At 40.4% G+C, this 23,450-nt stretch overlaps 1 protein-coding gene across 1 annotated transcript in view; it reads right to left on the bottom strand.

Annotated features, from left to right (window-relative positions):
* Window positions 1–23,450, bottom strand: part of SWAP70 (switching B cell complex subunit SWAP70) — a 41,609-nt gene that overhangs the window by 7,531 nt on the left and 10,628 nt on the right. Inside the window, exons 3-7 of the mRNA XM_075163142.1 lie at window positions 19,049–19,222; window positions 9,075–9,302; window positions 5,403–5,549; window positions 5,030–5,138; window positions 3,536–3,717 (exon numbers count right to left, since the gene is read on the bottom strand). Coding sequence (XP_075019243.1) covers window positions 3,536–3,717; window positions 5,030–5,138; window positions 5,403–5,549; window positions 9,075–9,302; window positions 19,049–19,222 — 840 coding nt within the window. The remainder of the gene's footprint in view (window positions 1–3,535; window positions 3,718–5,029; window positions 5,139–5,402; window positions 5,550–9,074; window positions 9,303–19,048; window positions 19,223–23,450) is intronic.

Here is a 23,450-nt window from a genome sequence, read left to right as displayed (position 1 = left end):
AACCAATAGAAATCGCTATATTTCCTTCTCTATCTCATATGAGATAGAAAATTATTATGGAAAACCACATCCCAGGCAGGACTGCCCAGGAGTTCCAACAGTGAAAACACGCCAGCATGCATAGACTTCATACAGAAACAGAAGTGAGAAGCACTAAATTGCCACGGGAAAGCAGAAGTGCCTCAAACTTTGACTATAATAAGTGATTGTGCTATTGTGAATCACATACCTTTAACATCCCCAAAATTGCCATGTAAGGTAAATAAAATTCTAGTCAATAATCATCACTTGAAATTAGGGGAAAAATTAGCCTAGTCAGAGCTAAGGCCTAGGAAACAGCTGCTGGTACTTTCACACCTTCTTGCAACTTACTTAACTTTTTTTGCATCTTGATTTCACAAAGATAGTCGTTACAATTTTTCCTTCCATCAGGATTTTGATAGCATGTGTTTTTAGAATGCACGGAAGGCTAGAAATGTACAAGCACCAGCCAAAACTTTACCAATACTGGAAACAAAATAATTCTTTCACAGAATTTTCCTAAGAAACTTATCTGATGCTTCAGAGGAAACAGAAAGCAAGCACCCTTCTTTTGTCATACGCTAGGCTGGTGAAATTGCTTCCACAGATGTTCAGTAAGAGCGGGACACCCATCATCTTTAGTATTTTTGGTAGGTACCACATTTAAACCATCTTCCCTCACACAACCTAGATGAACTAATGAGATGCCTAAACGATTAAAGCTGCCAAGCTAAAGCTTTCATTCCTTTAAGTGCTTGTGATATCACTCTAATCTGAAATAGATGGGAAGAAGGGAAGGAGAAGGCTCCTAGTTTCTGTTTTTAAGCTGTAGAAGATAGCACAGAATTGCTCTCCTTCGAAAGGCTTAAATGATGCCAGTCTTTTAGAAGTAGTATTCCTCCTCTACAAGAACATTTAAAAGCATGTATTTGTAGTCAAATACAAGATGCCTATTTAAGTGAAATTTTCTTTTGATTTCCTTCCTTGCTTTGAAATTAAACAAACATTGCCAATACTGAGCTGAGAGGGCAAACATGCAGAGTCACAGGCAAGGGTGGGTGCTAGGCTTTTGCCAGAGAGCTCAAAAAGAAAATACATTGTTTGTCCTCTCTTTATCAGCAACGTCCTGCTTAATTCTTGTCAGAGGACATCAGTTCCTGGCAGGTAAGGTTCCTGGCAACATCTGTGCAGTTTAGGGAAAAGTCCCAAATGTTGGGGGTGGGGAGGGAGGGGGCATCAACAGGAACACACCATTCCGGCAGGGGTTAGTTAGCACAGAGTCTCTGAATCCCATGCAAGACCCCAAATTGAAACAGAAAGGATGCACAAGTCTTGTGCATGCTCTCGTGGTAAGAAAACTTATCTTTCAGTCTGTTCAATGTGTGTATCTCAAAACTCCATTAAAAAATATGAAAAAAAAAATCTATTTTGGACAAAGACTCTTATTCTTCTGAAATTTTCTACTGCAGGAGCTATCAAAATACAAACCAGTCTCAGAGTGCACTTTGGCAGATGCTGCGTAAGTGGTGGCTCACTGCCATCAGGAGCAAATCTAACTCTAAGCTTTCCAGAACAATTCAGTTTCCTGAACCATTTTACAAAGCCTTTTCCTTGAAGAACATTTTTCTAACTAATCAAACACTTTTAAGTTCCTCCAACACAGTACCTCCCCACTAATTCCACTTAGTCAAACTGGAGTAGTTCATGCCAGAGACTAAACTACTTTCCTTGAGCAGTCATTTTAATCCAGTACACTTCAAAAGATGCTTCTTGCCACAACTCTCTTTAGTTTACCCATTGTGATTTCTACAAAACTCCCTGGAGCCTGTCAACATCCTACTGCTCCTTTGGGTTTGCTCTCATGTTATCTTCCCTCCTAACTTTTTCTCCCTAAAGTAAACTCAACACAGAAATCCAGCCCTATGATTTCTGTTAACAGGTAGATTACTTACCAATAACTTGCAGGTAACACAGGCTATCCTTTAAAGCATATTTTGCATTCTGAATCTTAAACACATGGTAGAATACAGGTGCTAAAATTAAATTAAAAAATGGTTTTCCGCTGTCAGACTCCATTTAAGGCAAACAGGATAATACCCACATCAGTACTGTCAGTGCAAAGTTAGTTAAAAAAAAGACAAGTTTCTCCTCGCCACAAATTGTGACTTAATGATAAGACTTTTAAAAAGATACATTTTGGATGATTTTATTTGCTTTCTAGACTTGGCACCTTTAACATATTTAGCACCTCGGCACCTCACAATATTTATAGCTTCCCCCCCGCCGCAAAGATCACTGAAGTTTTTCCTAACTGAGAGCTAAAATTAGTGTTTTTCATTTATGATGCAATGATGCAGACTTGTCCTAAGTGGGAATGCAAAAAATCAAATTAATTTAGGAAGGTATTTAGACTAAGCACAGAGCAAGGATCTGGACTGCTCTAGCAGCAGGGACTCAGCAGCTGAAATGCTAGGCAGCAGAGGGGAGGGAGGCATCTGGTGGCATTCTAAGCTATTTCCAAGGCACGCTCCTCATTCATTAAAAGGTATCACAGCAATAAAAGCCATAGTAACTCTTCTTGCAAGTCTTTAAAAAGAAAAGATAGAAAGTATATCTGGATGCTAATCAAGTCTCTGTGGAGAACTACTGCAGAGGTACCAGTTGTTCCAAAGTACAAAGATCCATGAGCCTGTTCAATCTATTGTTAGAGTGTGCAGCCACAGCAAAGGCACCTTGGTGTCTCCTGCCAGTCGTTAGACTAAAAAGCTGTCTACAAGGAAAATAATGTATTCAGCAAGTCTTCTGCTAATACTCAGAGATGTCTAGTCCAATTCTCAAGCTTTTAGAAGTCAATCCAGCATTTACAAGGAACACGCATTTAAACAGTTTACAAATGGTTGCTATGTGTCTCAGCTCTAAAAATCTCTCCCAAACTACTTTAATAAAGTTATGCCTATACATACTCACAAAATTACTTTGCATCTTTGGAATCTTTGTAAATTAAATTTGTATCTATCTCTGGAAACTACGTCTGTGTGAAGAGAACAGTTCCCACACACATACAATTCACATAACATAGCTTTGGAAAACTATGTAAGAAAATCTTAATGGAAAGCCCCAAGTTTGACATACGTGTCTGACAGAAAAGGAGAACAAAAAACCCGCAAGTAACTGAAAATACTAGACTCTCCAGTCCCCAAACACCATCCACGCAGCTGGGGCTTTCTTCTGCACTAGTGTCACAATACTCTCGTGAGTAGAGGGCTGGGCCTCATGAGTACCCCGCGCCTGCTGAACAGTCCTTAGGAACTGCTGCAGTCAGCGCGGAAGGCTTTACTGCAGGTCTGCTTGCTCAGGGGGCTGATGCTGACACAAGCTCACCTCCTCTGGAGGAGTTCGCTCAATGTGTCTGAAAACCTGAACAGGAAATAGATGCCTAATTATAATTCAAGAAGCCCAGCTCAACCACAGAGATCGAGCTTAAAGCTTGAAGGTTAGCAGCTTCCACTCCCACCTTTCGCACAGTCTCCAGTTCCTTCTGCTTGTTCTCGTTAGCCGTTTGCAGTTCTTTCATCTGCCGCTCCAGCTCCTCTTGCTCCGCTAACAGCTTCTGGCGCAATTCTTTTCGTTTTTGGCGTGCTTCTTTGTGGGGTGGAGGGCTCCCTGCTCGCAGCAGGTTTACAGTGGTCTGTATGGCTGGAAAGGAACGTGCAAGACAAAGGGAGAGGAAGAGAACTCCAGTGAAGGGAAATGCTAAACCTTCTGGATAGCTTTAGTGAATGAATACTTGTGGTGGTGTGTTGTTTGTTGGGGTTTTTTTTTTAATGTATTTTTAAATCAGAAATAACTGTTGCCAGTTCTCCTAATTCTCATCAGGCTAGCTGTCAACACAAACCAAAAGTGAAAGACACTTGGCTTTCAGTATTGGCTGCGTGCCACAAGGATAAGGCTCAGCAATTCCAACAGCTTATGTCAATTCCAATATTAATTTCTAATAGGACATGGACATACAAGTCACTTTGTACACCTAGCTACAAAAAAAACCTCAACACTTCAAGATTTCTTACTACTTAGACTCAGTGACTCTAATCAAGCAGTAAGATGTTGTCTAATATATACATCACTTACTTCCTTTAGTTGAAACCAACCTTAAACCCTTTATTCTTACTGATACTCCAAGGGAAAGCTTTCTCCGAGTAAGACAATAGCTCTCATTCACTTATATTCAGTGAGGAAATATGCAGAGAGCAAAGCTGAGGAGTGGCAGATGATTTTGATATTTTATTCACCTACTACAACTGTGAAAAAAGATCTCCTTTTGGAACTAAGTAAGCATTCGTCATCCATCTGACTTTGGTGCAATTAAGCACATGCTTTAGGTAAAAAGGGAAGTGCAAATGAAAGCACACAGCTCCAAATAATTAAATGCTGTACATACTTCAAAGGCATTGGCAACAGTGGCTTTGCAAGGGCTTCTACCTCACTCTGCAAAAGATGCATGTAGGTATCACTCAGCACGTATCTGGGAAGATCTCAGAAGGAATAACTTCACCGTGAGAACAGAAAAGGAAGCCCTAATTCCCAGCCTTATCCTCAGCTCACCAAACCATACTACCTCAAGCAAAACTGTAAAAGCAGCGCCGGTATTTTATGATGCTGAAATGAACAAGCTTTCCCTTCCTCCCCAAAAGCAACAATTTACAATGTATTCCTCTTCCCTTCCGCATCCTTGGAAGTCAGCCAATATACAAAAGGCAAACAACAATAATATCCATTTCATTTTGGTTATGGCTGCCTAAATTGAGGCACCTAAATGACAGAAACCAATTCCCCTGACGTGGATCCTTAGTTCTTCCTGAGTTTCAGGCACCTTAAAAATCCTTTCCATGTGCCCAAAATGGAGACATGAAAAAATCACAAGACCAAGAATTTCGAATTTGAGTAAAGCACAGCTGTAAGACTTCAGCTTCCCTTAACTTTCACACAACTAAGATTTTTGAAACCTCACCTTGAATCCACTCCTGCTTCTTCTTTTTATCAGAGGCACTGATCTCAAAGCTCTTATCAAGACATTTTATGAGAAAAAGGCATTTCTTTCCATCTTTGTCAGGCAAGGCCTGGAATGGGTAACAAAAGGATTAGCTTTGCAAACACTGAAATCTAAGTTATATTGTCAAGTCCCACATATGCAGTTATCTGTTGCAGCACTACAAATACCAGCACTAAAAACCTTTATTAAAATAGCATTTATGAACTGTTTTTATATACAGCAAAAAAAGCTCCATTAACGAAAGATACCAGGAGTCCATCCTGCACGCAAAAAAGAATTAATTCTTATCTGTAGAGACATTCATAGTTTTTGGTGGTGTTTTTTTTTTTACCTCTACACAACAGTTGCCATCCAATATGATGTCCCCCTTCTTGTCCTTTAAATCTTCACTTACATAGTAGGAAATAATATTGGGTTTTAGCACAAACCATCGTTCCGTCCAATTTTTCCTTTTGTGACCTTTTTTCAGCATATAGCCCTGTAAAAAGCACAGATCAGCTGAAACGCCCGGCCCCTCTTGAACCTGGTCTTTTGGTTATGTGGCTTAAAGGCCCAATAGAGCCCATGGAAAAGTTAGCTCAAGGCCCTAAATGCTTCACCAACACACTTCCATTCCTAATACCAGCACACTGCTAATTGTTTAGCCCATGAGAAACTACTCACTGTTCTTCTGTCCAGTTTTTAAGTAACTGGGTTACCTGAAGAACTGAACAATTATTATCATTATGTCATTATCAAGTTATTTTTATGACTCTCTGGCCCTCTTTGGTGACCTTTACTATTTAATTTTCTTCAGTCAAGCACAGACATTTGCCATCGCTAAGGCTCACCTGTAATACTTTAATGACAGCCGTTATTAAAAAACAGTCCTGTGTGGATGCATGCCCCAGTGACAGATGTCGGCCTGCCATCTATGCACTGTAAATCCAGCCTGTTATGGGATATTCCCAGGGACAAAGCAGAAGCACCTCAGAAGCCCTGGGAGTGGCTCTACCCTGCCAACACGCTCTTTTAGCTGCACCTCATTGAAGAAGCGATCCCATATAGGATGAGGGAGAGGTACGTTAGAGAAACTGGTAACAGAACCATACTCTTGGCATCTTTACTGGATGGGATATGGGAACACTGGTGAAGCCTGGATTTTCCCTTAAAGGAACAGAGTTGTACCTTGATTTAAACAATGCCAAGATTTCACTCACAGTATTTTATTTCCTTGAAAGATGATCCATTCAACTTCCCATATGAGAAAAACACTTGCAAGCCTTAACAAAGCTATTGCAAAAGAAGGAAGAGAAGTCCATACTTTGCCACTGAGCTTTATACAAATAGAAGAATAAAAATTATAATCTTCTGTAATGACAATAAATAGGGCTGGTATCATGACCAAATCATTCAAGTTTGCCTCTATTGAATATTAACATATCTAAAATATAAGCAGCAATACTAAGGGCAGTTATACTAGTAACCCTGTTATACATTATCCAGTGTGGCTATGGCAATTCAAAAACCATCTCATGGAAAAAGGTGCCCAGAGAATGATACAATAATTGGTCATTCTTTCAGGCATTTGATTTTTACTGATCTTATCAGGGGCACTGCTGTGACCTAGTCAGTTTTTAATCTAGAGTTTCAAAGTTTGCCAGTATTCCAGCTATACCTGCCATTTCTAAAAGCATTTTCCCCAATTACTTACATATTTTTGCCTGACTTCTAACTTCAAAATAAGTCAAATCACAGATGAAACTGAAACAGCTACATCAATATAGCTATGAACAAGCCATACAGAAAGCACTGTACTCAAAGTATTCCAAATTAAGAGGATGGAAAAGTTGGAAAGGAGACCAAGGAGCATTTTTCTGTAATAGCTTTTACCTATAGCAATTTGGGTACAAGCAAACAAATACATGTGGTGTGGCATATATAAGTAAAAGGTGTCTTTCTGTACAGGTCTGAGGAGAAAAAAAAAATCAGGACAGTTGGAGAAGCTCTTTTGTTTAAAAAACAAAACAAACAAAACAAAAAAGAAACAACCCCCCTACACATACAGCTTATCAGCTTTTCTAGCCAGTTAAACATGGCCAGAGCCAAGGCCGTACCTATTCCCCTGTGCCATCCCATCCCCTTGCTCCAAAACAGGAATGCACAGAAAAACAGCTTTGTTTGCTGCCTCCGTATTCGAGTCCGAGGTCTGGGTGGTCACAAAGGTGTGTGAAGGACTCCCGCAGCTTCATTCTTTCGTGCCTTACACAGTCTAAGTCATAACCAAGTGTTTTTCCCCTTCCTGACATTCTGAATTTGCTTTCACAGCCAAGTCAGACTGATATTTTCCCCTCAAATTTCTGCAAAATTTTCATCTATTATTTCAGTGCATTAGCTGCTTCTCATCTTCCAAGAGCACACTGACAGCTCCTGGGGATCTTTTCACACCGTCACATGAAGGACACGTCTTTCAGCAAACTAAATATCACAAATTTAATTATCACTGCTACCCCTCCATAAGCCTTGGACATCCAGGGTAAGTGTACAATAAAAAGGGCAGTATGACACTTGGCTATGATACGATATGTCATTAATTACCTTGAAGTAATCATATACTGCAATAAACAGGACAGTCCTGTGAACCAACACGGTATCAGGGTACGAGCTGTGACTGAACCAGACATCTGTAAGTCACACAGGGAACGCCATTCTCCATTAGGCCAGTGACTGTCCAGGAGGTGCTGGGCCAAATCTTGACACAAACTATTTTTAAGTGTCAAGGAACCACTCAAAGGCACTCAGACATCCTTGAGAAAGAGGCCCAGCCACCAAGAGAGGAAAGAGAGGAGACAGTAAAAAAAAAAAAAAAGGCGGGGGGGCAGGGGAAGAGAGAGACAATGCAGTATCAAAACTAGAAAGAAATCTGATTTCCTCACAAGTTTCAAGTGGAAGGACTGACCTGACTGGTTATTTTATTTTCATGGTATTAAACAGCAGAATGACTTCATTTTACCCTCAACTGACTCTGTGTGTGTGTGTCCCCAGCCCTCACCTCCAACAGGCAACCAGCAGTTAACAAAAATAGACTTTTGCATTGTTCTGTGGATATTCTGAAAGAATTTCCTGTGCCAAGACCTTCTGATGATTTCTTCAGAACAGCTTAGGAAAGCCTGCCAAGAAAGCCTTTGTTTCTCTCCTCACCAAGAAGCCAAGAAATCAAAGATGAAAAAAATTCTCTGTCAGGTAAAAGTCAATTTTAAATAGCTCTCTAGGTAAGCTCTGCTGTGACCCCTAGGTTCCTGTGATATTTATACTTCCCACGAAAGAAATGCAGTTTTTAAAGCCATTCCTAAACTGATAATCCAGCCACTGGAAATCTGAAGAAACTGAAGATTGACAGAAGTTTGCTAAGAATATAAAGGCCAACATGACTTCTCGTGTTTGAGTACAGGTAAATAAGTTGTAAGTCATGTGGCCTGCTAAGCAGAACAAGAAGTGAGAGAGTTCTGGAGCTCTTCGCATCTTTTTTCCCTGTTGAAGTAGGGCAACTTAGAAGCAAACCTTTCAGCTGGAGCAATACCTTTCTCCAGACCCCCTTGTTTGAATACAGAGGTTATCATCAGCACAACTTATATTTGCTACAACGTACCTGAAACTAGAAAAAAGCATTTTCAAAGATAGAAGAGTTGTCACCAGTTTAAGAACTGACAGTGCGTTGCAGCTATTCTGTCAGCTAACAAGCAGTTGATATTAGTATAAAAAAGGCTGTATTTCAAGACAGAGCACACTTTTACTTTCTAAAAAAAACTCATTCATAATACTGCAACAATTACAACAATCTGAACAGCAGCACAATTTCTCTTTTATAAAAATAAGCTCATATTAAAGAACCCTTATAAGTAATTTACCTAATTTCCCCCTGCTCATTATCCATCAGGTGAAGAAATTTCAGTACAAGTTGAACATTTTCTAATTACGCAATAAATTGTTCTACTTTAAAACACTGGTTCTCTGTGGTTCTTACCTGTTTGAGTACATCTAATATGAGCTCATTAAAGACTTCATTGATTGCCATGGACACCGTCTGTCGGTCCATCCCTTTACTGAACTGCCCACTTCCGATGAGATCGATCAGCTCCCATACGGAAAGACCTTCTCGACTGGTGTTGAGAGCAATCTTATAATGGTCAAACTGCTCTTGCTGCCAGCCTGCTCCCATTGCTTCGGTGAGTTTTTTAAGTAAATATTCAATCTGTACAGAGATACAAACAGAAATTAATCATTTTCAGCAGGCATGGAAATCAAGTGTTTCAGAGCTGTAAACTAAGCTTCTCTAGAGACTATCATTACAGCTAGATTCCTACGTTCACATGTAGGCCCCTAAACGTAGGTGGTTTAATTAGCAAAAATTTTAGGCTCCTGTCTCAGTTGAACTTTTGACTGCCAAGCCCATCCCGCAGCTACTCTCTTCATAGTAAAGAAACAAAGAATTGAACCTAACAGCCTCTTTTAATATTTCAGATTCCCACAGAACACATGGGACCTTCCCTGCAACAGCTTCCAAACCATGATGACTGAAGTGTGAGAAAGCAAGAAGTTTCAAAAAGTATTCTTGTAAGATAAAAAGCAAACAAATTAGAAAACCTAAGAAAAGATGGCAGTTTGGACAAGAAGTGAAATGAAAAACTACCAAGGTATGATCACATATCTTAGTCTCCACCTGACCCCTCTTCTCTAACTCTCAAGCACTCCATCACTGGACACAGTCTTGGCAGATGTATCAAGAGAAGTAAAAGAACAAATTTTTCACATCCACTTTTACTGTTTCCAAAATAAACTCTCCTTTTCCTTTAATCTTTCATCATTCTGTAAGCATTACCGTACACAGGGTAGTAACACTAATAACATTAGTCAAATAAACACAAGAATGAAAAAGAGGGAAAGAAGGCTGGGTTTCTTTTGTCTGTTTTTTATGTTGTTTTTAAACTCATTACTGTTTGCTCTTTAAACTAGTTTGTGGTATTTTAAACTAAGCCCATCTACAGCTTTCAGCACATGTGAAATGCTTTTAATGACTCTTGAAACAAAAGGCTCTTCCTACAAAGGCCTCTACACAACAAAGTAAAAGCCACTCAGTTCTAAGTTTCTATGACCGAAGTCACAGGATACCAATCACAGCATTTAACCCAGTTTTGAAGACAGACCAAGCTAATGTGGCCTTCTGCTATTTTGGGTAATGGCTCACTGTTTCCTCGCAGGGAAGCCGACTGCCCTGGGCAACCAGCCAAGGCAGACAGTAAGGCCGCCTGCGCCCTCCCTAAGGGGGAAGCCTGGGGAGAGGGTGCAGAGTAACCCCGCACCGAGCACCAGCGCACCGCAGGGACAGGGCTGGCCTTTCTCTCCAGCCACCACAAGGCCAGCACAGGACCACTTCCCAGTAGGTCGGTCCACAAAGCTGCAGGCCAGGGCCCCTGCTTCTCTACAGGCATGAGGGATGCGGCAGGGTGGGCACACGCTGCCCGGTGGAGGTGGGGAGGGAAAGCACCACGATCCTTTCAGGTTCTCTCTGTGCATGTCGAAATAATATGGATTTCCTTAAGTGCTGCTTTTCTGAAGGTTAATCCTTCAGGAGAGTCTGCTCCACTTTCAGTTCACCTATTTCAGGTGTGGTTTTGGAAACACTAAGTGACTCAGGAGTCTGAATCCCATTATCAAAAATGACTGAGGCGTACAGCTGGTTCACCTCTGTTCCTCAGCACTGCTTGAAAACACAATGTAATTTCTCCTACAGGTAAGAAAAACCCCAGCTGAGAGAGCCAGGGGATGTTTCACCACAGAATAAATTAACTTTTCAGCTACAGCTCGCATCACTTTTCAGCTGGTCTAATAGGCTTTTGAGCACCCAGCCGTCTCTACCTAAGAGATTTGGGAGTACAAAGAAATAAAGAAGTGCTTTTTCCCCACACATTTCACCACAAGGACTCCCAGGCCTCAAGGTTTTGATGCAGCATACATGCTAGTTTTGTGGCTGCTGCTTCTCTGTCTTGCAACTGGTACAGGCAAATCCCTTCCTTTCCCTCACATCCATGATCAAGAAACATACTCATCTGGCAAAGCAGTAAATTACCAAATTCACCCTACAGATGCGTGGGCTTTTCTTATTATTTCAGCTCAGTAACTGTTCTTAATCTCACTCTAGTAGCACATAGACTAATGCTACAGCAAAATGGAGAAGCTACTGAAAGCCACTGCACAGTCGAGAGGAAAGTTCCAGCTCCATTGAATGAGCAGGAAGCACGTATCTATCCAAGATGTGGCTGTCGTATCTTCCTCATAAAGACTGTCTTAAGAGAAGACAGGCTAGCCAGGCAGAATACGCCTCCAGGGTGGGTACAGAAGTTGTAGAGAGCATTGCTTTTAATTTCGGCTTCACCAAGTAAGGCATTTAAGTATTTTTAGCTCCTCATGCAATTCTTACTAGCAAAGATATGATTTGAAGAGAGACCTCTGCAAAAGTGGCATTCAAATTGTAGACAAGTGCAACCAACACAGGGTACAAGGCTTATGGCAATCAGCGAAGACGACTTTCAGCTCTGTGCTCATCTGCCATTTGAGGAAAGCAGCCCCCGGGGAGGGCACACCTGCAGACCCACTTCGCGCCCTCCATGCAGGCTGGAGAGGGTGGCACGGGCCTCCCACTGCTGCAGGGCCAGGGTTGGCTGAGCGATGGTCACCGCTGCTCACGTTCGACTGTTCACCAGAACGGGCCATAAAACTGTGCTTTGCAGTGGTTCCACGTACAGCTCTGCATCGCTGAAGTTAATACAGTCACATGATAGCATGGAAATTTTAGCATGCCCTCCCAAGCAACCAACATATAACTTTTACTAGATTTCTGTAAAATTCAGTAACTAGTTCCTTTAAAATATGCTTTGCTGATTTTCACTCTCCAAAATCCTTAAGTTAAAAAATTAATCCAAGGCTTTTGAGCATCAGCTACCATAAATCCTCAGCATTCAGTTAAAGGCAGGAAGCAGCTTACTTCCTACTCCAGGCAAGTTTTATAGAAAAAAAACAACCCAAAAAAGCCCTTCACAGCATGCAAGAACAGTAGCATTGCAAACCTGTTTCAAAACAAACCTCCTAAAACCTGGATTTGATGAGCTGAAATGAGCTCTGGCATCAATGCAAGAGTAACTTTTTTCCCCATGTTCAAAACACATTCTGCCACTCAGCTCAGTCCCTCTGAACAGCACCAGTTCTGAATCACGATCCTGTACTTTAGTTGAAAGGAAAGCTAAAATAACTGAGGCTTAATTAGGTAGATAATATACCTGCCAAATTAAAAAAAAAAAAAAAATCATTAAAACTTAATGAACTTTAACTTTAAAATGTATTGTTCCAAGATTTCACAACCTATTACACTGCTTGAGGCATGCAGCTCTCAAATTCCTCTGGTTAATTATCTCAAAGTACTAGGACTTACTTGCAGACAAAGGGACACACAAAAAAAATCATACCTGAATAGATTTTTTCACTTTTTTGCTCAAGCCCTATGAACAAAATGCATATCAAACTAATGGTCTGGAAAAGAAGCAATGCAAAACTCTTGGCTAGTACACGTTATCATGTAATGCACTAAAAATAACTCAACATACCCTTTCCTTTAATATCATTTGTACACATTTTACCTTATTTTGGCTGTTAGAACAGATTTAAACATTTAAATGCTAACCCCCCACCTGCAAGTCACTAACATGACCACAAATCTCATTAAAGTACATAAAATATCTCATTATTTTAAAATACATTAAGTCATCTTAACTGAAAAAGGACCTATGCATATTACAATTTAATTTCTAAAATAAAATTTAAAAAAAAAAAAAAAATCAAGCTTTATTTTGCATTCAGATAAGTACCTGGCTAACCAAAGTCCCAGATATGTTTTATCTAACATACCTGCTCAATAGCAACAGTGAGTGTTGGGGTCGGGTATAAATATGGAACAGTGTGAGGTAAATATAAAAAAGTAAGTTGGATCTGGTAAGTGTGGAAGCAAAGAAAAGACCATTCATTATGTGCTCAAATGAGGAACCTCTGAGAGCAAACATTTCCCCTCCTCCACAAAGAGACATGTCAACTCAGCAAATAACTGACAAATTAAGTCTACTGGCTCAAACATAACCTACTCTTGTGGTTAAAAAGTAGAGTGTCGAAAAGCAAACGTGAAGCAACATCTGCTGCTATTCTGACCGGACCTTACTCACTTTCAGATAAGGACGTAAAAACACAGGGGGGTTGCTAATGCTACATATGCCAGTACGAACTAACTGGCTCCACAGTATGAAAAACAGCTTCCATCTCAAATCAAGAGAAACATTTCAGCCAGAATTTCGCCAAGAGAAAGCAAAAATAACATAAAGAACAGAGGCTCTTCAACATGAGCTATGCAGCCTGTTTGGTACCTTCTTTCAGAGGGCACTTTCTTTTCCCATGTTTCAATACCTATTTGCTTTGCTTTTTCAGGTATTCCTGGCACTATCCTCCACGGGCAATGAAGTATCATAGATGTTTCACATATTTTTCTGATATACAAGTGGGTCTCTTAGAAGATGAAAAATGAAAAATAATGTCAAGGAAGCTTTTGTGCCCAGCAGAGCACAGTAGACAAGGCTATTCTGGTTCATGCTATTCAAATAAGGTTTGTGATATTAACAGAGCAGATGTAAAAAGTCTATTCACATTGTACAAAATTCTGTGGAAGTACACGTTACTGGGCAAGAGACATGAAAGCAATTATATCCCCTTTCACAGTCATCATCAATTCCTTTTTTTTCATCCCATCAGAACATCACTTACTTTGAAGTCAAATACTTCTTTCTTCCCTTCCACCAAGAAAAAAATCCCCATACCAGAATTTATTAAACTTCACGGACAATAACTACTCTGGATGAATAGACTTGGCAAAAACTGTGTTCATTATGCAGTGTAAGCCATTATCATCTTTCTTTTTTTTTTAATTAAATTAGCATTAAGTAATATATTAAAGGTCAACTCAAAAAACAGTGTAACATACAAACATGTAAATCCTAAGGACAACCTGCTGCATAAGCTGAAAACTGTCTTATTTTTTGCAGCGATCAAGGAAAAGAGCAGTGAAATGGGAAGAACTGATGCAAGTCATAAGTGACTAAACATCTTTCTAACCATCATCATCAACTTGTAGAGGTCATGGGTCAATTAAAACCCCACACAAGCAGCTTTCATTCTAGTTTTGATCAGTTTTGATTTTATTTCTGAATGGCCAAGGTTCAATTCCCACTATTTCATTCACTATATCAGTTTCTGATACTAGAATGCAGAACAAGGAAGCAAACGTAGTCACAAAAAAACCTTTTTCTGCAAGAAATGCCTCCAGAAGAATCACCACTGGACAGCTTCAGACTTTCACCTCCGCAGTCTAAAAAACATCACCTCATTTTCAAATGCACAGAAAGCCATACAAGGTTTGGACCCTCTTTGTCCTAACTAGGAGGATTAGAAATGCCACATGTTAATACAGTTGAAGGCTAGAGGACAAGTGAAAAATGACTGTACAAATCTTCTTTCCTCAAGAAGCCAGGCTTAAAAAGCAATGACACCAAAGATGCTTGGCTTACTTAAGTTATGTGAACATTGTATTACAACACACAAAGAGTGTGCAGCTTGCAGTGCACATATCTGCGAGTTTCACCGTTAAGGATGGCCCAGAAACACAGCTAACCACATACCATTCCCAAGGCTGCAGTCACATGTCCAGAAATAAGAAAGGGGAAGTGTTTGGAAACCTTTTTATAAAACAGAAAAAGTCTGGTTAAACAATACCAATGCTCACAAATGAGCCTGTGACAACTAAGAGGGGAGTTGTAAGGCAAACTCATGACAGACTAGAAATATTTCTCCTCTTACGGCTACAGTTGCCTCCACCTTTCTTCCCTTTATTTTACCCTTCTCATGGAAGAGGTAAAGCCTGTGAGAGCTGAAGGAAACACACACTTGGGTGTCTGCGTCTCAGATGAGCTAGTGGAAAGGACCGGCTGCGGGGAGGGGAAGGAGCTCCCACCTGGGCCCCCACTTTCCGGGTACATGAGTGATATAGCTGCTTGGTAAAGCTCTGCCTACTGCACCAGGAGGCGATTCTGTTGTTAGCCAAGAATTGTATTAATTCTGAAAGCTGTCCATCACGACGAATTTTAACTAGAGCAAACAAAATACAACATTGTTTTTTTCCAGTCCATCTGTATCTCTCTGAAATACCACATTCACCCAGTTCACAGAAGTGTTTTACTTTGTGCACAGCAAGGGTTCTCACTTGAAAGGGGAGGGAGCTTTCAGATTTGATACCATTTTGCATTTCCCTGGGACATGAGCACCTTTGCAAAATAGACATTCATGGATCTCTGTTCCTTTCCAACTCTGCTAACTGCTCTAGCTGCCCACTAGTCGCCAGCAGAAGCTACACTGAGCCCAAGGCCGTTACCAGCTGAGCCCAGTGCCCTGCACAGCCACCAGCTCCTGTCCCTCTGTGACCCGACTTCTCCCCAAAACATAGAGAGATCCTCTCAAGCTTGAAGTCACATCTCAAAACTGCACACCCCAACCCAGGCCCTTCCCCATGCTGGATTTTACTAACCTTATTTCCCTCAAGTGCAGGGCTGCCATCTCTCCTTCCACAGCAGGTGAGGAGCGCAGGCCAGATGCTGCCTCTGGCTTTCAGCCTGGCCTCTGATAAATGAGCAACTTCTGGCCCTTGTGTCACCTCTCCACTGCTTTCCAATTCCCTCTTTGTATCTGCTTTCCTCACTTTGCTCTTTCCAAAGCTTTCCTCAGCCTCTGTCTCCAAAACCTTTCCAAAGTAGCCTGTTTTCCCTTCTCTGCTTGAGCTGCAGCTGTTCCCAATTTGCTGCCCGTTCAACACCTGGGCAGGGAATCAAGACCTAACAAATTGCAGATGGGGGTAACAGCCCCACCACAATTAGCTGTCTATTATGAAAGGCCTAGCACAGCAGCACTAGTGCAAAAGTACACAACACGGGCAACAAGGAAGGACAGCAGCCTCCATCTTTAGTCAGCGCAGTGCAAAGGAGGTGAAACTGCACCCAAGCAGGAGAATTTGCCAGAGATGAAATTGTTCAAATGAGTGCAGAAGCCACTTATCTAATTTGAAGGGGGGGAGGGGGAAGCGAAAGGAAAATCGGACTCCCAAGCAGGTCTTAAAGAGCAGCTCCTCCAAGGTGGAGGAAGAGAAGGCATCGTCATAGCCACATGAAGTTGTATCAACACATTCACTGGAGACCTCAAAAGTTCTCTCTATTATAACCTTCCCATCCACAAGACGGGATGCAAAAATCTTCAAGGGATCACCTTCCAACCTGAAAGTAGGAGGCAAGTTTCCTAGTTACTTATAAAGGGGGAACAAAATCTCCGAAACCCAAAAGCCTATGAGGTGGAAGGGAGGGAGAAGGGGAAACAGCTGGATCCCACACAAAGGACTCCAAGCCAGAAACTGCAGTAAATTAAGTGTCGCAATATTCTCAGCCAACAATAAGAGCAACAGACAAGGCAGGAAGGAAAGCTTGCTCCCTGGCTTGGAAGCTATAGTCACCCATGAGAGGTTTACATTGCTCTCACCAAAACATAAGCATCACAGAACAGCGATGCTTCCATTACCCTCTCCTCTGTTCTTCACTTTGCAAAAATCCCCTCACTTCATATATGATGTGCAAGCCATTTTGTAATTAAATGACAGGATGCAATATAAAGCGGTGAAGAGTATATAATCAAGCTTTATTATGAACTCAAGAGGCATCAAAAGTAAATGGAAAGAAAAATACCTTTACTAGGTACCAGTATCATTTTGAATACTATTGAAAAGCGTTATTTTCAGGTAGAAATTCTCAGCATTAAGACAACAACTACAACTTTGTACAAAAAAAATGCTTTGCAAATCTGGAGTTTAGATTTAACATTAAAAAACCCCAGACTAAGAACTTAAAAGGCAGATATGAAAGGTCATACAGAGAAAAAGAAAACTGACCGAAATTGAGACTTTGCATCTTTACTTTTGGAATTTTGTGTAAGAGGGTAAATGAGTAAATACAGAATTTTCCAGAAGCACAGGAACCCGAGGAGGACCAACGCAAACTAGAAAGGAGTGTGTTCAACAGACAGCATTCCTGGCTGATTACATTACCTGTGTGGTCTAAGGCAAAAGGTTAGAGTGCATTGTATACGATAAGAATAGAGCAGCCTTTCTTCGTCAGGCTCTATAAGCTTTCTTTAAACAGTATTGCACAACTTAAATCTTGCCGTAATCAAGGAGATGCAGACACAGATCCACCCTAAGAATTTTAAAAATACTCCAAGTAGAAGAGCAATACAGGTTAACCCTGGACATTAAGGATGGAAAGGAAAGCAAACAGCAGCTGCTATGAAATCTGGAAAACCTCTTTTGGGCTCGGAGCCAACTCTGCAGCTCATCTCCCAACAAACGGACACATTGCCATTACCTGGCATCAGCTACAGAAAGCAGCACAAATCTGGGGGCTTGCTTGGTAGAAGGGGAGCAAGCGAGCAACGCCAACACCTCAGAGCTGGCAGGTCTGAAGCTTTTAACCATGCCAACAAATAAGGAGATGCGAAATATCTACCCTCAGAAAAGCCAGGCTGCACAGTGGGGAACACAATGACAAACCAGAGACATGGATTTGAGTCCCAGTTTTGACATTTATTAGTGGCTCTGACCTTCTACCAAAGCCAAATCTGGCACCATTAAGAAAGGAGCTGTCTTAGCTTTTATAACCATGATCCCCATCTCCCAGAACTGACAGAAAAACACGAAAGCAAGCAAGAAGACTGTCCCATTTCTCATGGGAATATAGCATGCCAGGTAGAGCCCTGTCATCAACAGTCTGGCAAGAACAGAAGCATTGTACAGAGTGAAAGTCTTCTGCTAAAACGTGAGCAATAAGGCAAAACGAGCAGTTTATTTTGATAGGGGAGTTATCTGTACTTTATGGCTTGGCACAACAGCTCGGAGTCCAACAGTTATGTCATAGTGGCATGTAAATCAGACTGTTTTGATCCCTGACTGTTCAACAGTTTGCAAATATTTATTAATCAGTACTCCAGTGCTGGAACTGCAAACTCCTGAGATTTCTGTATACAGCTTTGCAAGAGATTATTTACGCCTACAGTTTTGATCTTTCTGCTTCTTCCCCTGCCCCTCCCCAAGCAGAGAATTGTGAAGATACCGAAATCTTGCTTTAGGGTTAAAATACCTATTTGAGCGTTGCCCATACTTGTTCATGAACTTAAAGTATAAATCTCTCTGGTATTATTCCTGCAACCATTTTAAGCAAGAGTGTTCAGGTGGTGGCTGCTTTTGATCAGAAACAGACATCATCAGAAAAGTTCGTACTTCTTTTCATCAGGAGGGTAACATGAGACTGAAGACTCATCTTGCAAGTCACAGTAACACAGAGCAGAGGGGAGAATTTTTTTTCAGAATCACACTGATGTACTAACTATGCAAAATTTTAATCACATATAAGCAAGTGCAGTGATTAAAGATCACATACATGCACTACTCATGAGCGAAGCAAGAACCTCAACAGCTCTGAGTGCTGGTACTGGAGCTAGTCTCCCCAGCACCAGTCAGTCCTCACAAAAAGCAAAATAAGCTATCTACTGGGGGGCAAGCAGTACGTCCCATTTAATCCAGGCTGTTTAAATGACAGACACATATAGCCATTAATATCTAAAGTATCCTGTGGGAATCCCTGCATATGCACCCTGGAAGACCGAGCACCCAAGGCCTTACATTATTAAAAGAGGGGAATAAAAGTTTTACATTAAACAATTATTTTCTCTTAAATCTCTAGAGAGTAGCAAACATTAACGTAGTTCAACTGGGACATTAAGCAAACCGGTGTTAAACAGCTTAAGTTTGTTTCTTACCTCCTCAGGTACAATGATTAAAGGGTATTTGTCCTCTGATAAGAAGTTAAAAATAACCCACACTTTAAATGCATCTTCATCACTAATCAGCAAAGGACTTTTAGAGAGGTTCTTTTTAGCGCAGAGAGTCCAGCACATCCTGTTGAACTCAACTTTGTCAAAATTTCCTTGAACCTAAAATGAAGAAATTGAACAAAAAAAATTAATATGCACAAATGGCACTGAATAACAGACACACAAAGTTTAACAGGCTAAGTCATACAAACAGCACCGAGAAAATTCTCGTTTGCAAGAAATTTCAAGGCCCAAAAAGAGCACTGTAGCAGCCTAGTCTGATTTCCTGCATGGGGTCAACTAAGGAATTTCTTCCAGCAAAATCTACATCCAACCTCCAATTTCTGGTTGAGTTAATAACAACCTGACTTCATGTGAAGGAGGCTACACTGCATTCTGCGTTCCCTCTGGCACATTAACTTCAGCTTCCAAACCATCTTCGTAACTTAGTTCCAACTGCTCTTCTATTGCATTGAGTTACTGAGATTTTATATAGCAAATTTGAAAACCATTATAGCCAAACTACATGTGGATATGCTGAAAGTGATATTGGAACAATAGCTGGGAAAGACCTTTAATATGTTTTTCATGTTACTCAAATGTAACTCTTGTAGGATATTCGTAAAAATGTAATAATTTTTTTCTTGAACGCTAATCCACTTAAAACCTTTCCTTTTTCTCAGACTTGCAAATCTTCACCTTATTGATAAAAAAAATTCCTCTTGTTTTCGTTACCTAGCAACTGTACATACCCATCTGTGAATTATTTACATATGTGAAAGCTTTCATTTCCTCTATTTTCTTTTTAAACCCTCATTTATGTTAGGGATTAAATCTATTTCTCTCTCTACAGCTTAGAAATGCTATTTCTTTGCCAACATGTAACTAACAAAGCCACGTTCTGCACTGTAATGGAAGTCCCTTGAGATTTCGGAAGGCATGTCTAAGAAACAGGTTCTTCTACCTCTTGTGGTAACACCACCAGTAATGTTCAGTGACATTTTCTTATGCTAAGCCAAACCATGCATCTTAGATGCTTCAAGGACACCACTGCAAACTGTGTGATTTCTTATCCAGTCTGGTAAGTGGTCAAATATAGTGGAGGGTGAGCCACAGTGGTTAAGTCAAAGATAGACTAAGGAAGTGGATGAACTGATGAGGGTAGAGGAAAAAAAAAAAAAAAAAAAAAAGACAGAAGTAAACAGGAAACCAACCCTATGCCAAGAAGCACTTTACAGTACAGTTTCCAGGACTAAAAGTGAGACTATGAAAGAAAGCCATAGACTTTGCATGTTTGCAGAGCAGGCCACCAATGTAAGTGACGATGCTACAGGCTGGCTACAGGCTACAGCTCTCCTTTGAAGAAGGTGGAAGCTGTAGGAGCTATAGCTGCTATAGCCACAAGCTCAGCATTCTGGTTGTTCGCACAAGAAACACGGGTCTTAAATGAAACACCAGCTAAGTGAATGAACACCCTTTGGAAGAAGGGCTAGAAGCCAGGTTTCCTTGTCCTTCCTTCAATTTGCCAGTGCCTCATCCCTTGGCTACTTTTGCCTGTGTTTTTTCCTGCCTGTCCTTCCTACCCTGCCCAATGAAGCTTGACTCCTTTTCTATAACAACTTCACCCACCCAGATGATGAGCAGTTCCACCTTGGAAATGTCCTAGTGGTTATGCTGCTCCTGAGGAAGATGCCAACAGGCTGGGAAATCTCCTTTGCTACAGCCACCACGTGGCAAGTGCTTTAAGCACTATAAATAAGGTGGGATGCTTTACAAGCAGCTCATGTTCTAAAGCATGGCAGCAATCAATGACCACAGGGAGACGGGTGGAGAAAGGCACAGGCCCAGGCCGGGGTAAAGCAAAGTGCGTGGTTTCTGCTCACATAGCAAAGCTGGATCGGTTGTATCTCAGAAACTCACGTCAACACCCAAGTCACCTACAGCACGTTACTGCCACCAGGATTAGGCAGCAGCCAAGCAGGAGGTTTCAGGACCATTTTGGTGCAGGGGACTAGGTCGCGCTGTGCCAGAGGTCCCACTTTAGACATGCAAGTCCATGCAATCCAGACTTGATTCTGAAATGGACTTCATGGGACCCAGGGGGCATCCAGAGCAGAGACACTGTTTAGGAATTATCCAGGAACAATAATCAGATGAGCGCACAAGTCCCGGCTCTCCAAAATAACACTGATTCGCATCTGCGGTCTTTTTCTAAATGATCAAGCTGTCTGTTAAATAAAGGATATAATCACAAAATTGTTGTTCTGGGGATATTGGGAGTCAGGAATGGAACTAGATAGTTCTCTTTAATGAAGAATAAAAATTTTCCTCAGCAATTTCATGTAGCAATGCCAACTATTCCTGGTACGTACGTTCTACAAGTACATTTGCATGGGGTGGAGGGGAAGGAAGGTGAAAATCCCACAACTAAACCCAAATCGCTTTAGAGCTAACTCCATATTACAAAAGTCTTGGCTGTACTACTTTGGCTTCCTTGAGTTGCAATACTCCAGTGTAGGTGGCTATATAATAATTACTCTGAATGAATAATCTCTCTGGATTTATAAGAGATCATTTCTGAGCATCGTTTCAAAAATTAAAAATATTTCAACAGTTCCTAAAGTTATACTTGAACTTATTTGCAAAAGTACTTCTAACTTAGTTAAGAAACTGTAAAAGTAGAAACTTTTCAAACAGAAGGTACTGATGTCAAAAAAACAGTCATAAACAGATACACCTATTGCTTTTTCATGACATGAACAAAACATGTATTTATAAAAACAGATTGGGTCAAAGACTATCCTGGAATTTAAATGTAAAGAGGATTCCCCAAAACATCTTTAATTACAGTGAGACTCTACTATGAATCCTACACTGAAATCATCCTGATGTGAAACTAAATTAAGAAATTTATGACACTCTGCTGAGAAACCAGAATTTCAATTGTGTTTGGCCAAAACACTCATCTTGCTTGCAACCTGTGTGAATATCACACAATTCTGTTGCTTAATTAATGAGCAAATCCTCATACAAGAGATTTTTCCTGTGCTCTAGTATATGCTTTTAACTGTACTTTGTAATTTGTCCAAATTATTTGAAGTCACCATTTCATTTGGAAACTTCTACAGTACTCCACACTATTAACTCCACAGCAACTATCACTTTTATTTGTGAATCTATCCAATTGATGAAACATGCAAATGAACCGACCCCTTCAACCCTAAAACTGCTTAAACTCATAGAGATAAAAATATGATATATAAAAGACACCTACCTTCCCTGTCTAAGAAGTTTCACAAAATAATCAAAAGAAAAATGCAGCAAAACAGATACAATTTTCTAGATCATTAATTTCTACTAATATGCAAAGTATAATTTACCATCATCAATATCCTACCAAATAACTCTAAAACATAAGGAAATACAGAAAATATTTGGCTTAAGTACCAGTGATCAGATCAGTTCCAAAAATATAACAAGCATTGGCAGTGTAAATGGCATTCACTAAGTTGTCTGGAAGATGAGATAACCTGAGGTTTAGGACGATGTCCTTCTTTGTCTCCCCCCGCTATGACTCTCCTCTGCTATAAATAGCACACGTTGTAAAATACCATCATCACCATCATTGAAAACGAAACACTTTCAATTGGTCATAAAAGACATACATTGTAAATAAAGGAACATGCTAAAATATGGTTATGAAACCAAGTAAAACAAGTTATGAAGACATTATACTGGCAAGCGACAGCTCCCTCCTGAAAGGGACACGTACAGAACAAAAACAGATTTTGTTTCAGATGCAGGAAAATCCTAGATACATCTGTCTGCTAAGTAACAAGTAGCACAACACTAGACATCATCAATAAGGCAATACTAATTAATCAAACTATTTATTCAAATTCCCTATTTGGATAAAGGAAATTAATTGCCACCAATTTGCCTCATTAAACTACCAACTTCTGCCTTTCTTGATGACTACTTGGTTCTATATAAAGAGGCTTTATTGCAGGGTAACACAGGGTAAGCCAGCACTAAAAAATATAAAGAGCTACATTTAAGAGTACAACAGAAGTTCTGTCAAAAGCTTAAAAAGTCCTCTCAATAAAATTGTAAGTCACAGTTATATATCTGTTTTAAAAGAAATCTAAGGATTCATTCGTTAGATATTTTATGCAAAATATCTTGAGATCAAAAAAAAAAAAAAAATCTCTTGAGCAGGCTGCTCTTGCTCAAATCAATTAATTCACCAGAAGATGTATGACTGGAAATTGAGAGAACTTCTTCTGTATTTGGGGGTATAAAGCACCTGTCCTTCTTTAGTAGCTTTGCTTACTAGCATAAATTAATA

This window comes from Calonectris borealis, chromosome 14 (genome assembly GCF_964195595.1).
Source record: "Calonectris borealis chromosome 14, bCalBor7.hap1.2, whole genome shotgun sequence".
Classification (NCBI taxonomy): domain Eukaryota; kingdom Metazoa; phylum Chordata; class Aves; order Procellariiformes; family Procellariidae; genus Calonectris; species Calonectris borealis.
Note: the sequence above shows the minus strand (reverse complement) of the source record. Positions and strands in the feature narration are given on the sequence as shown.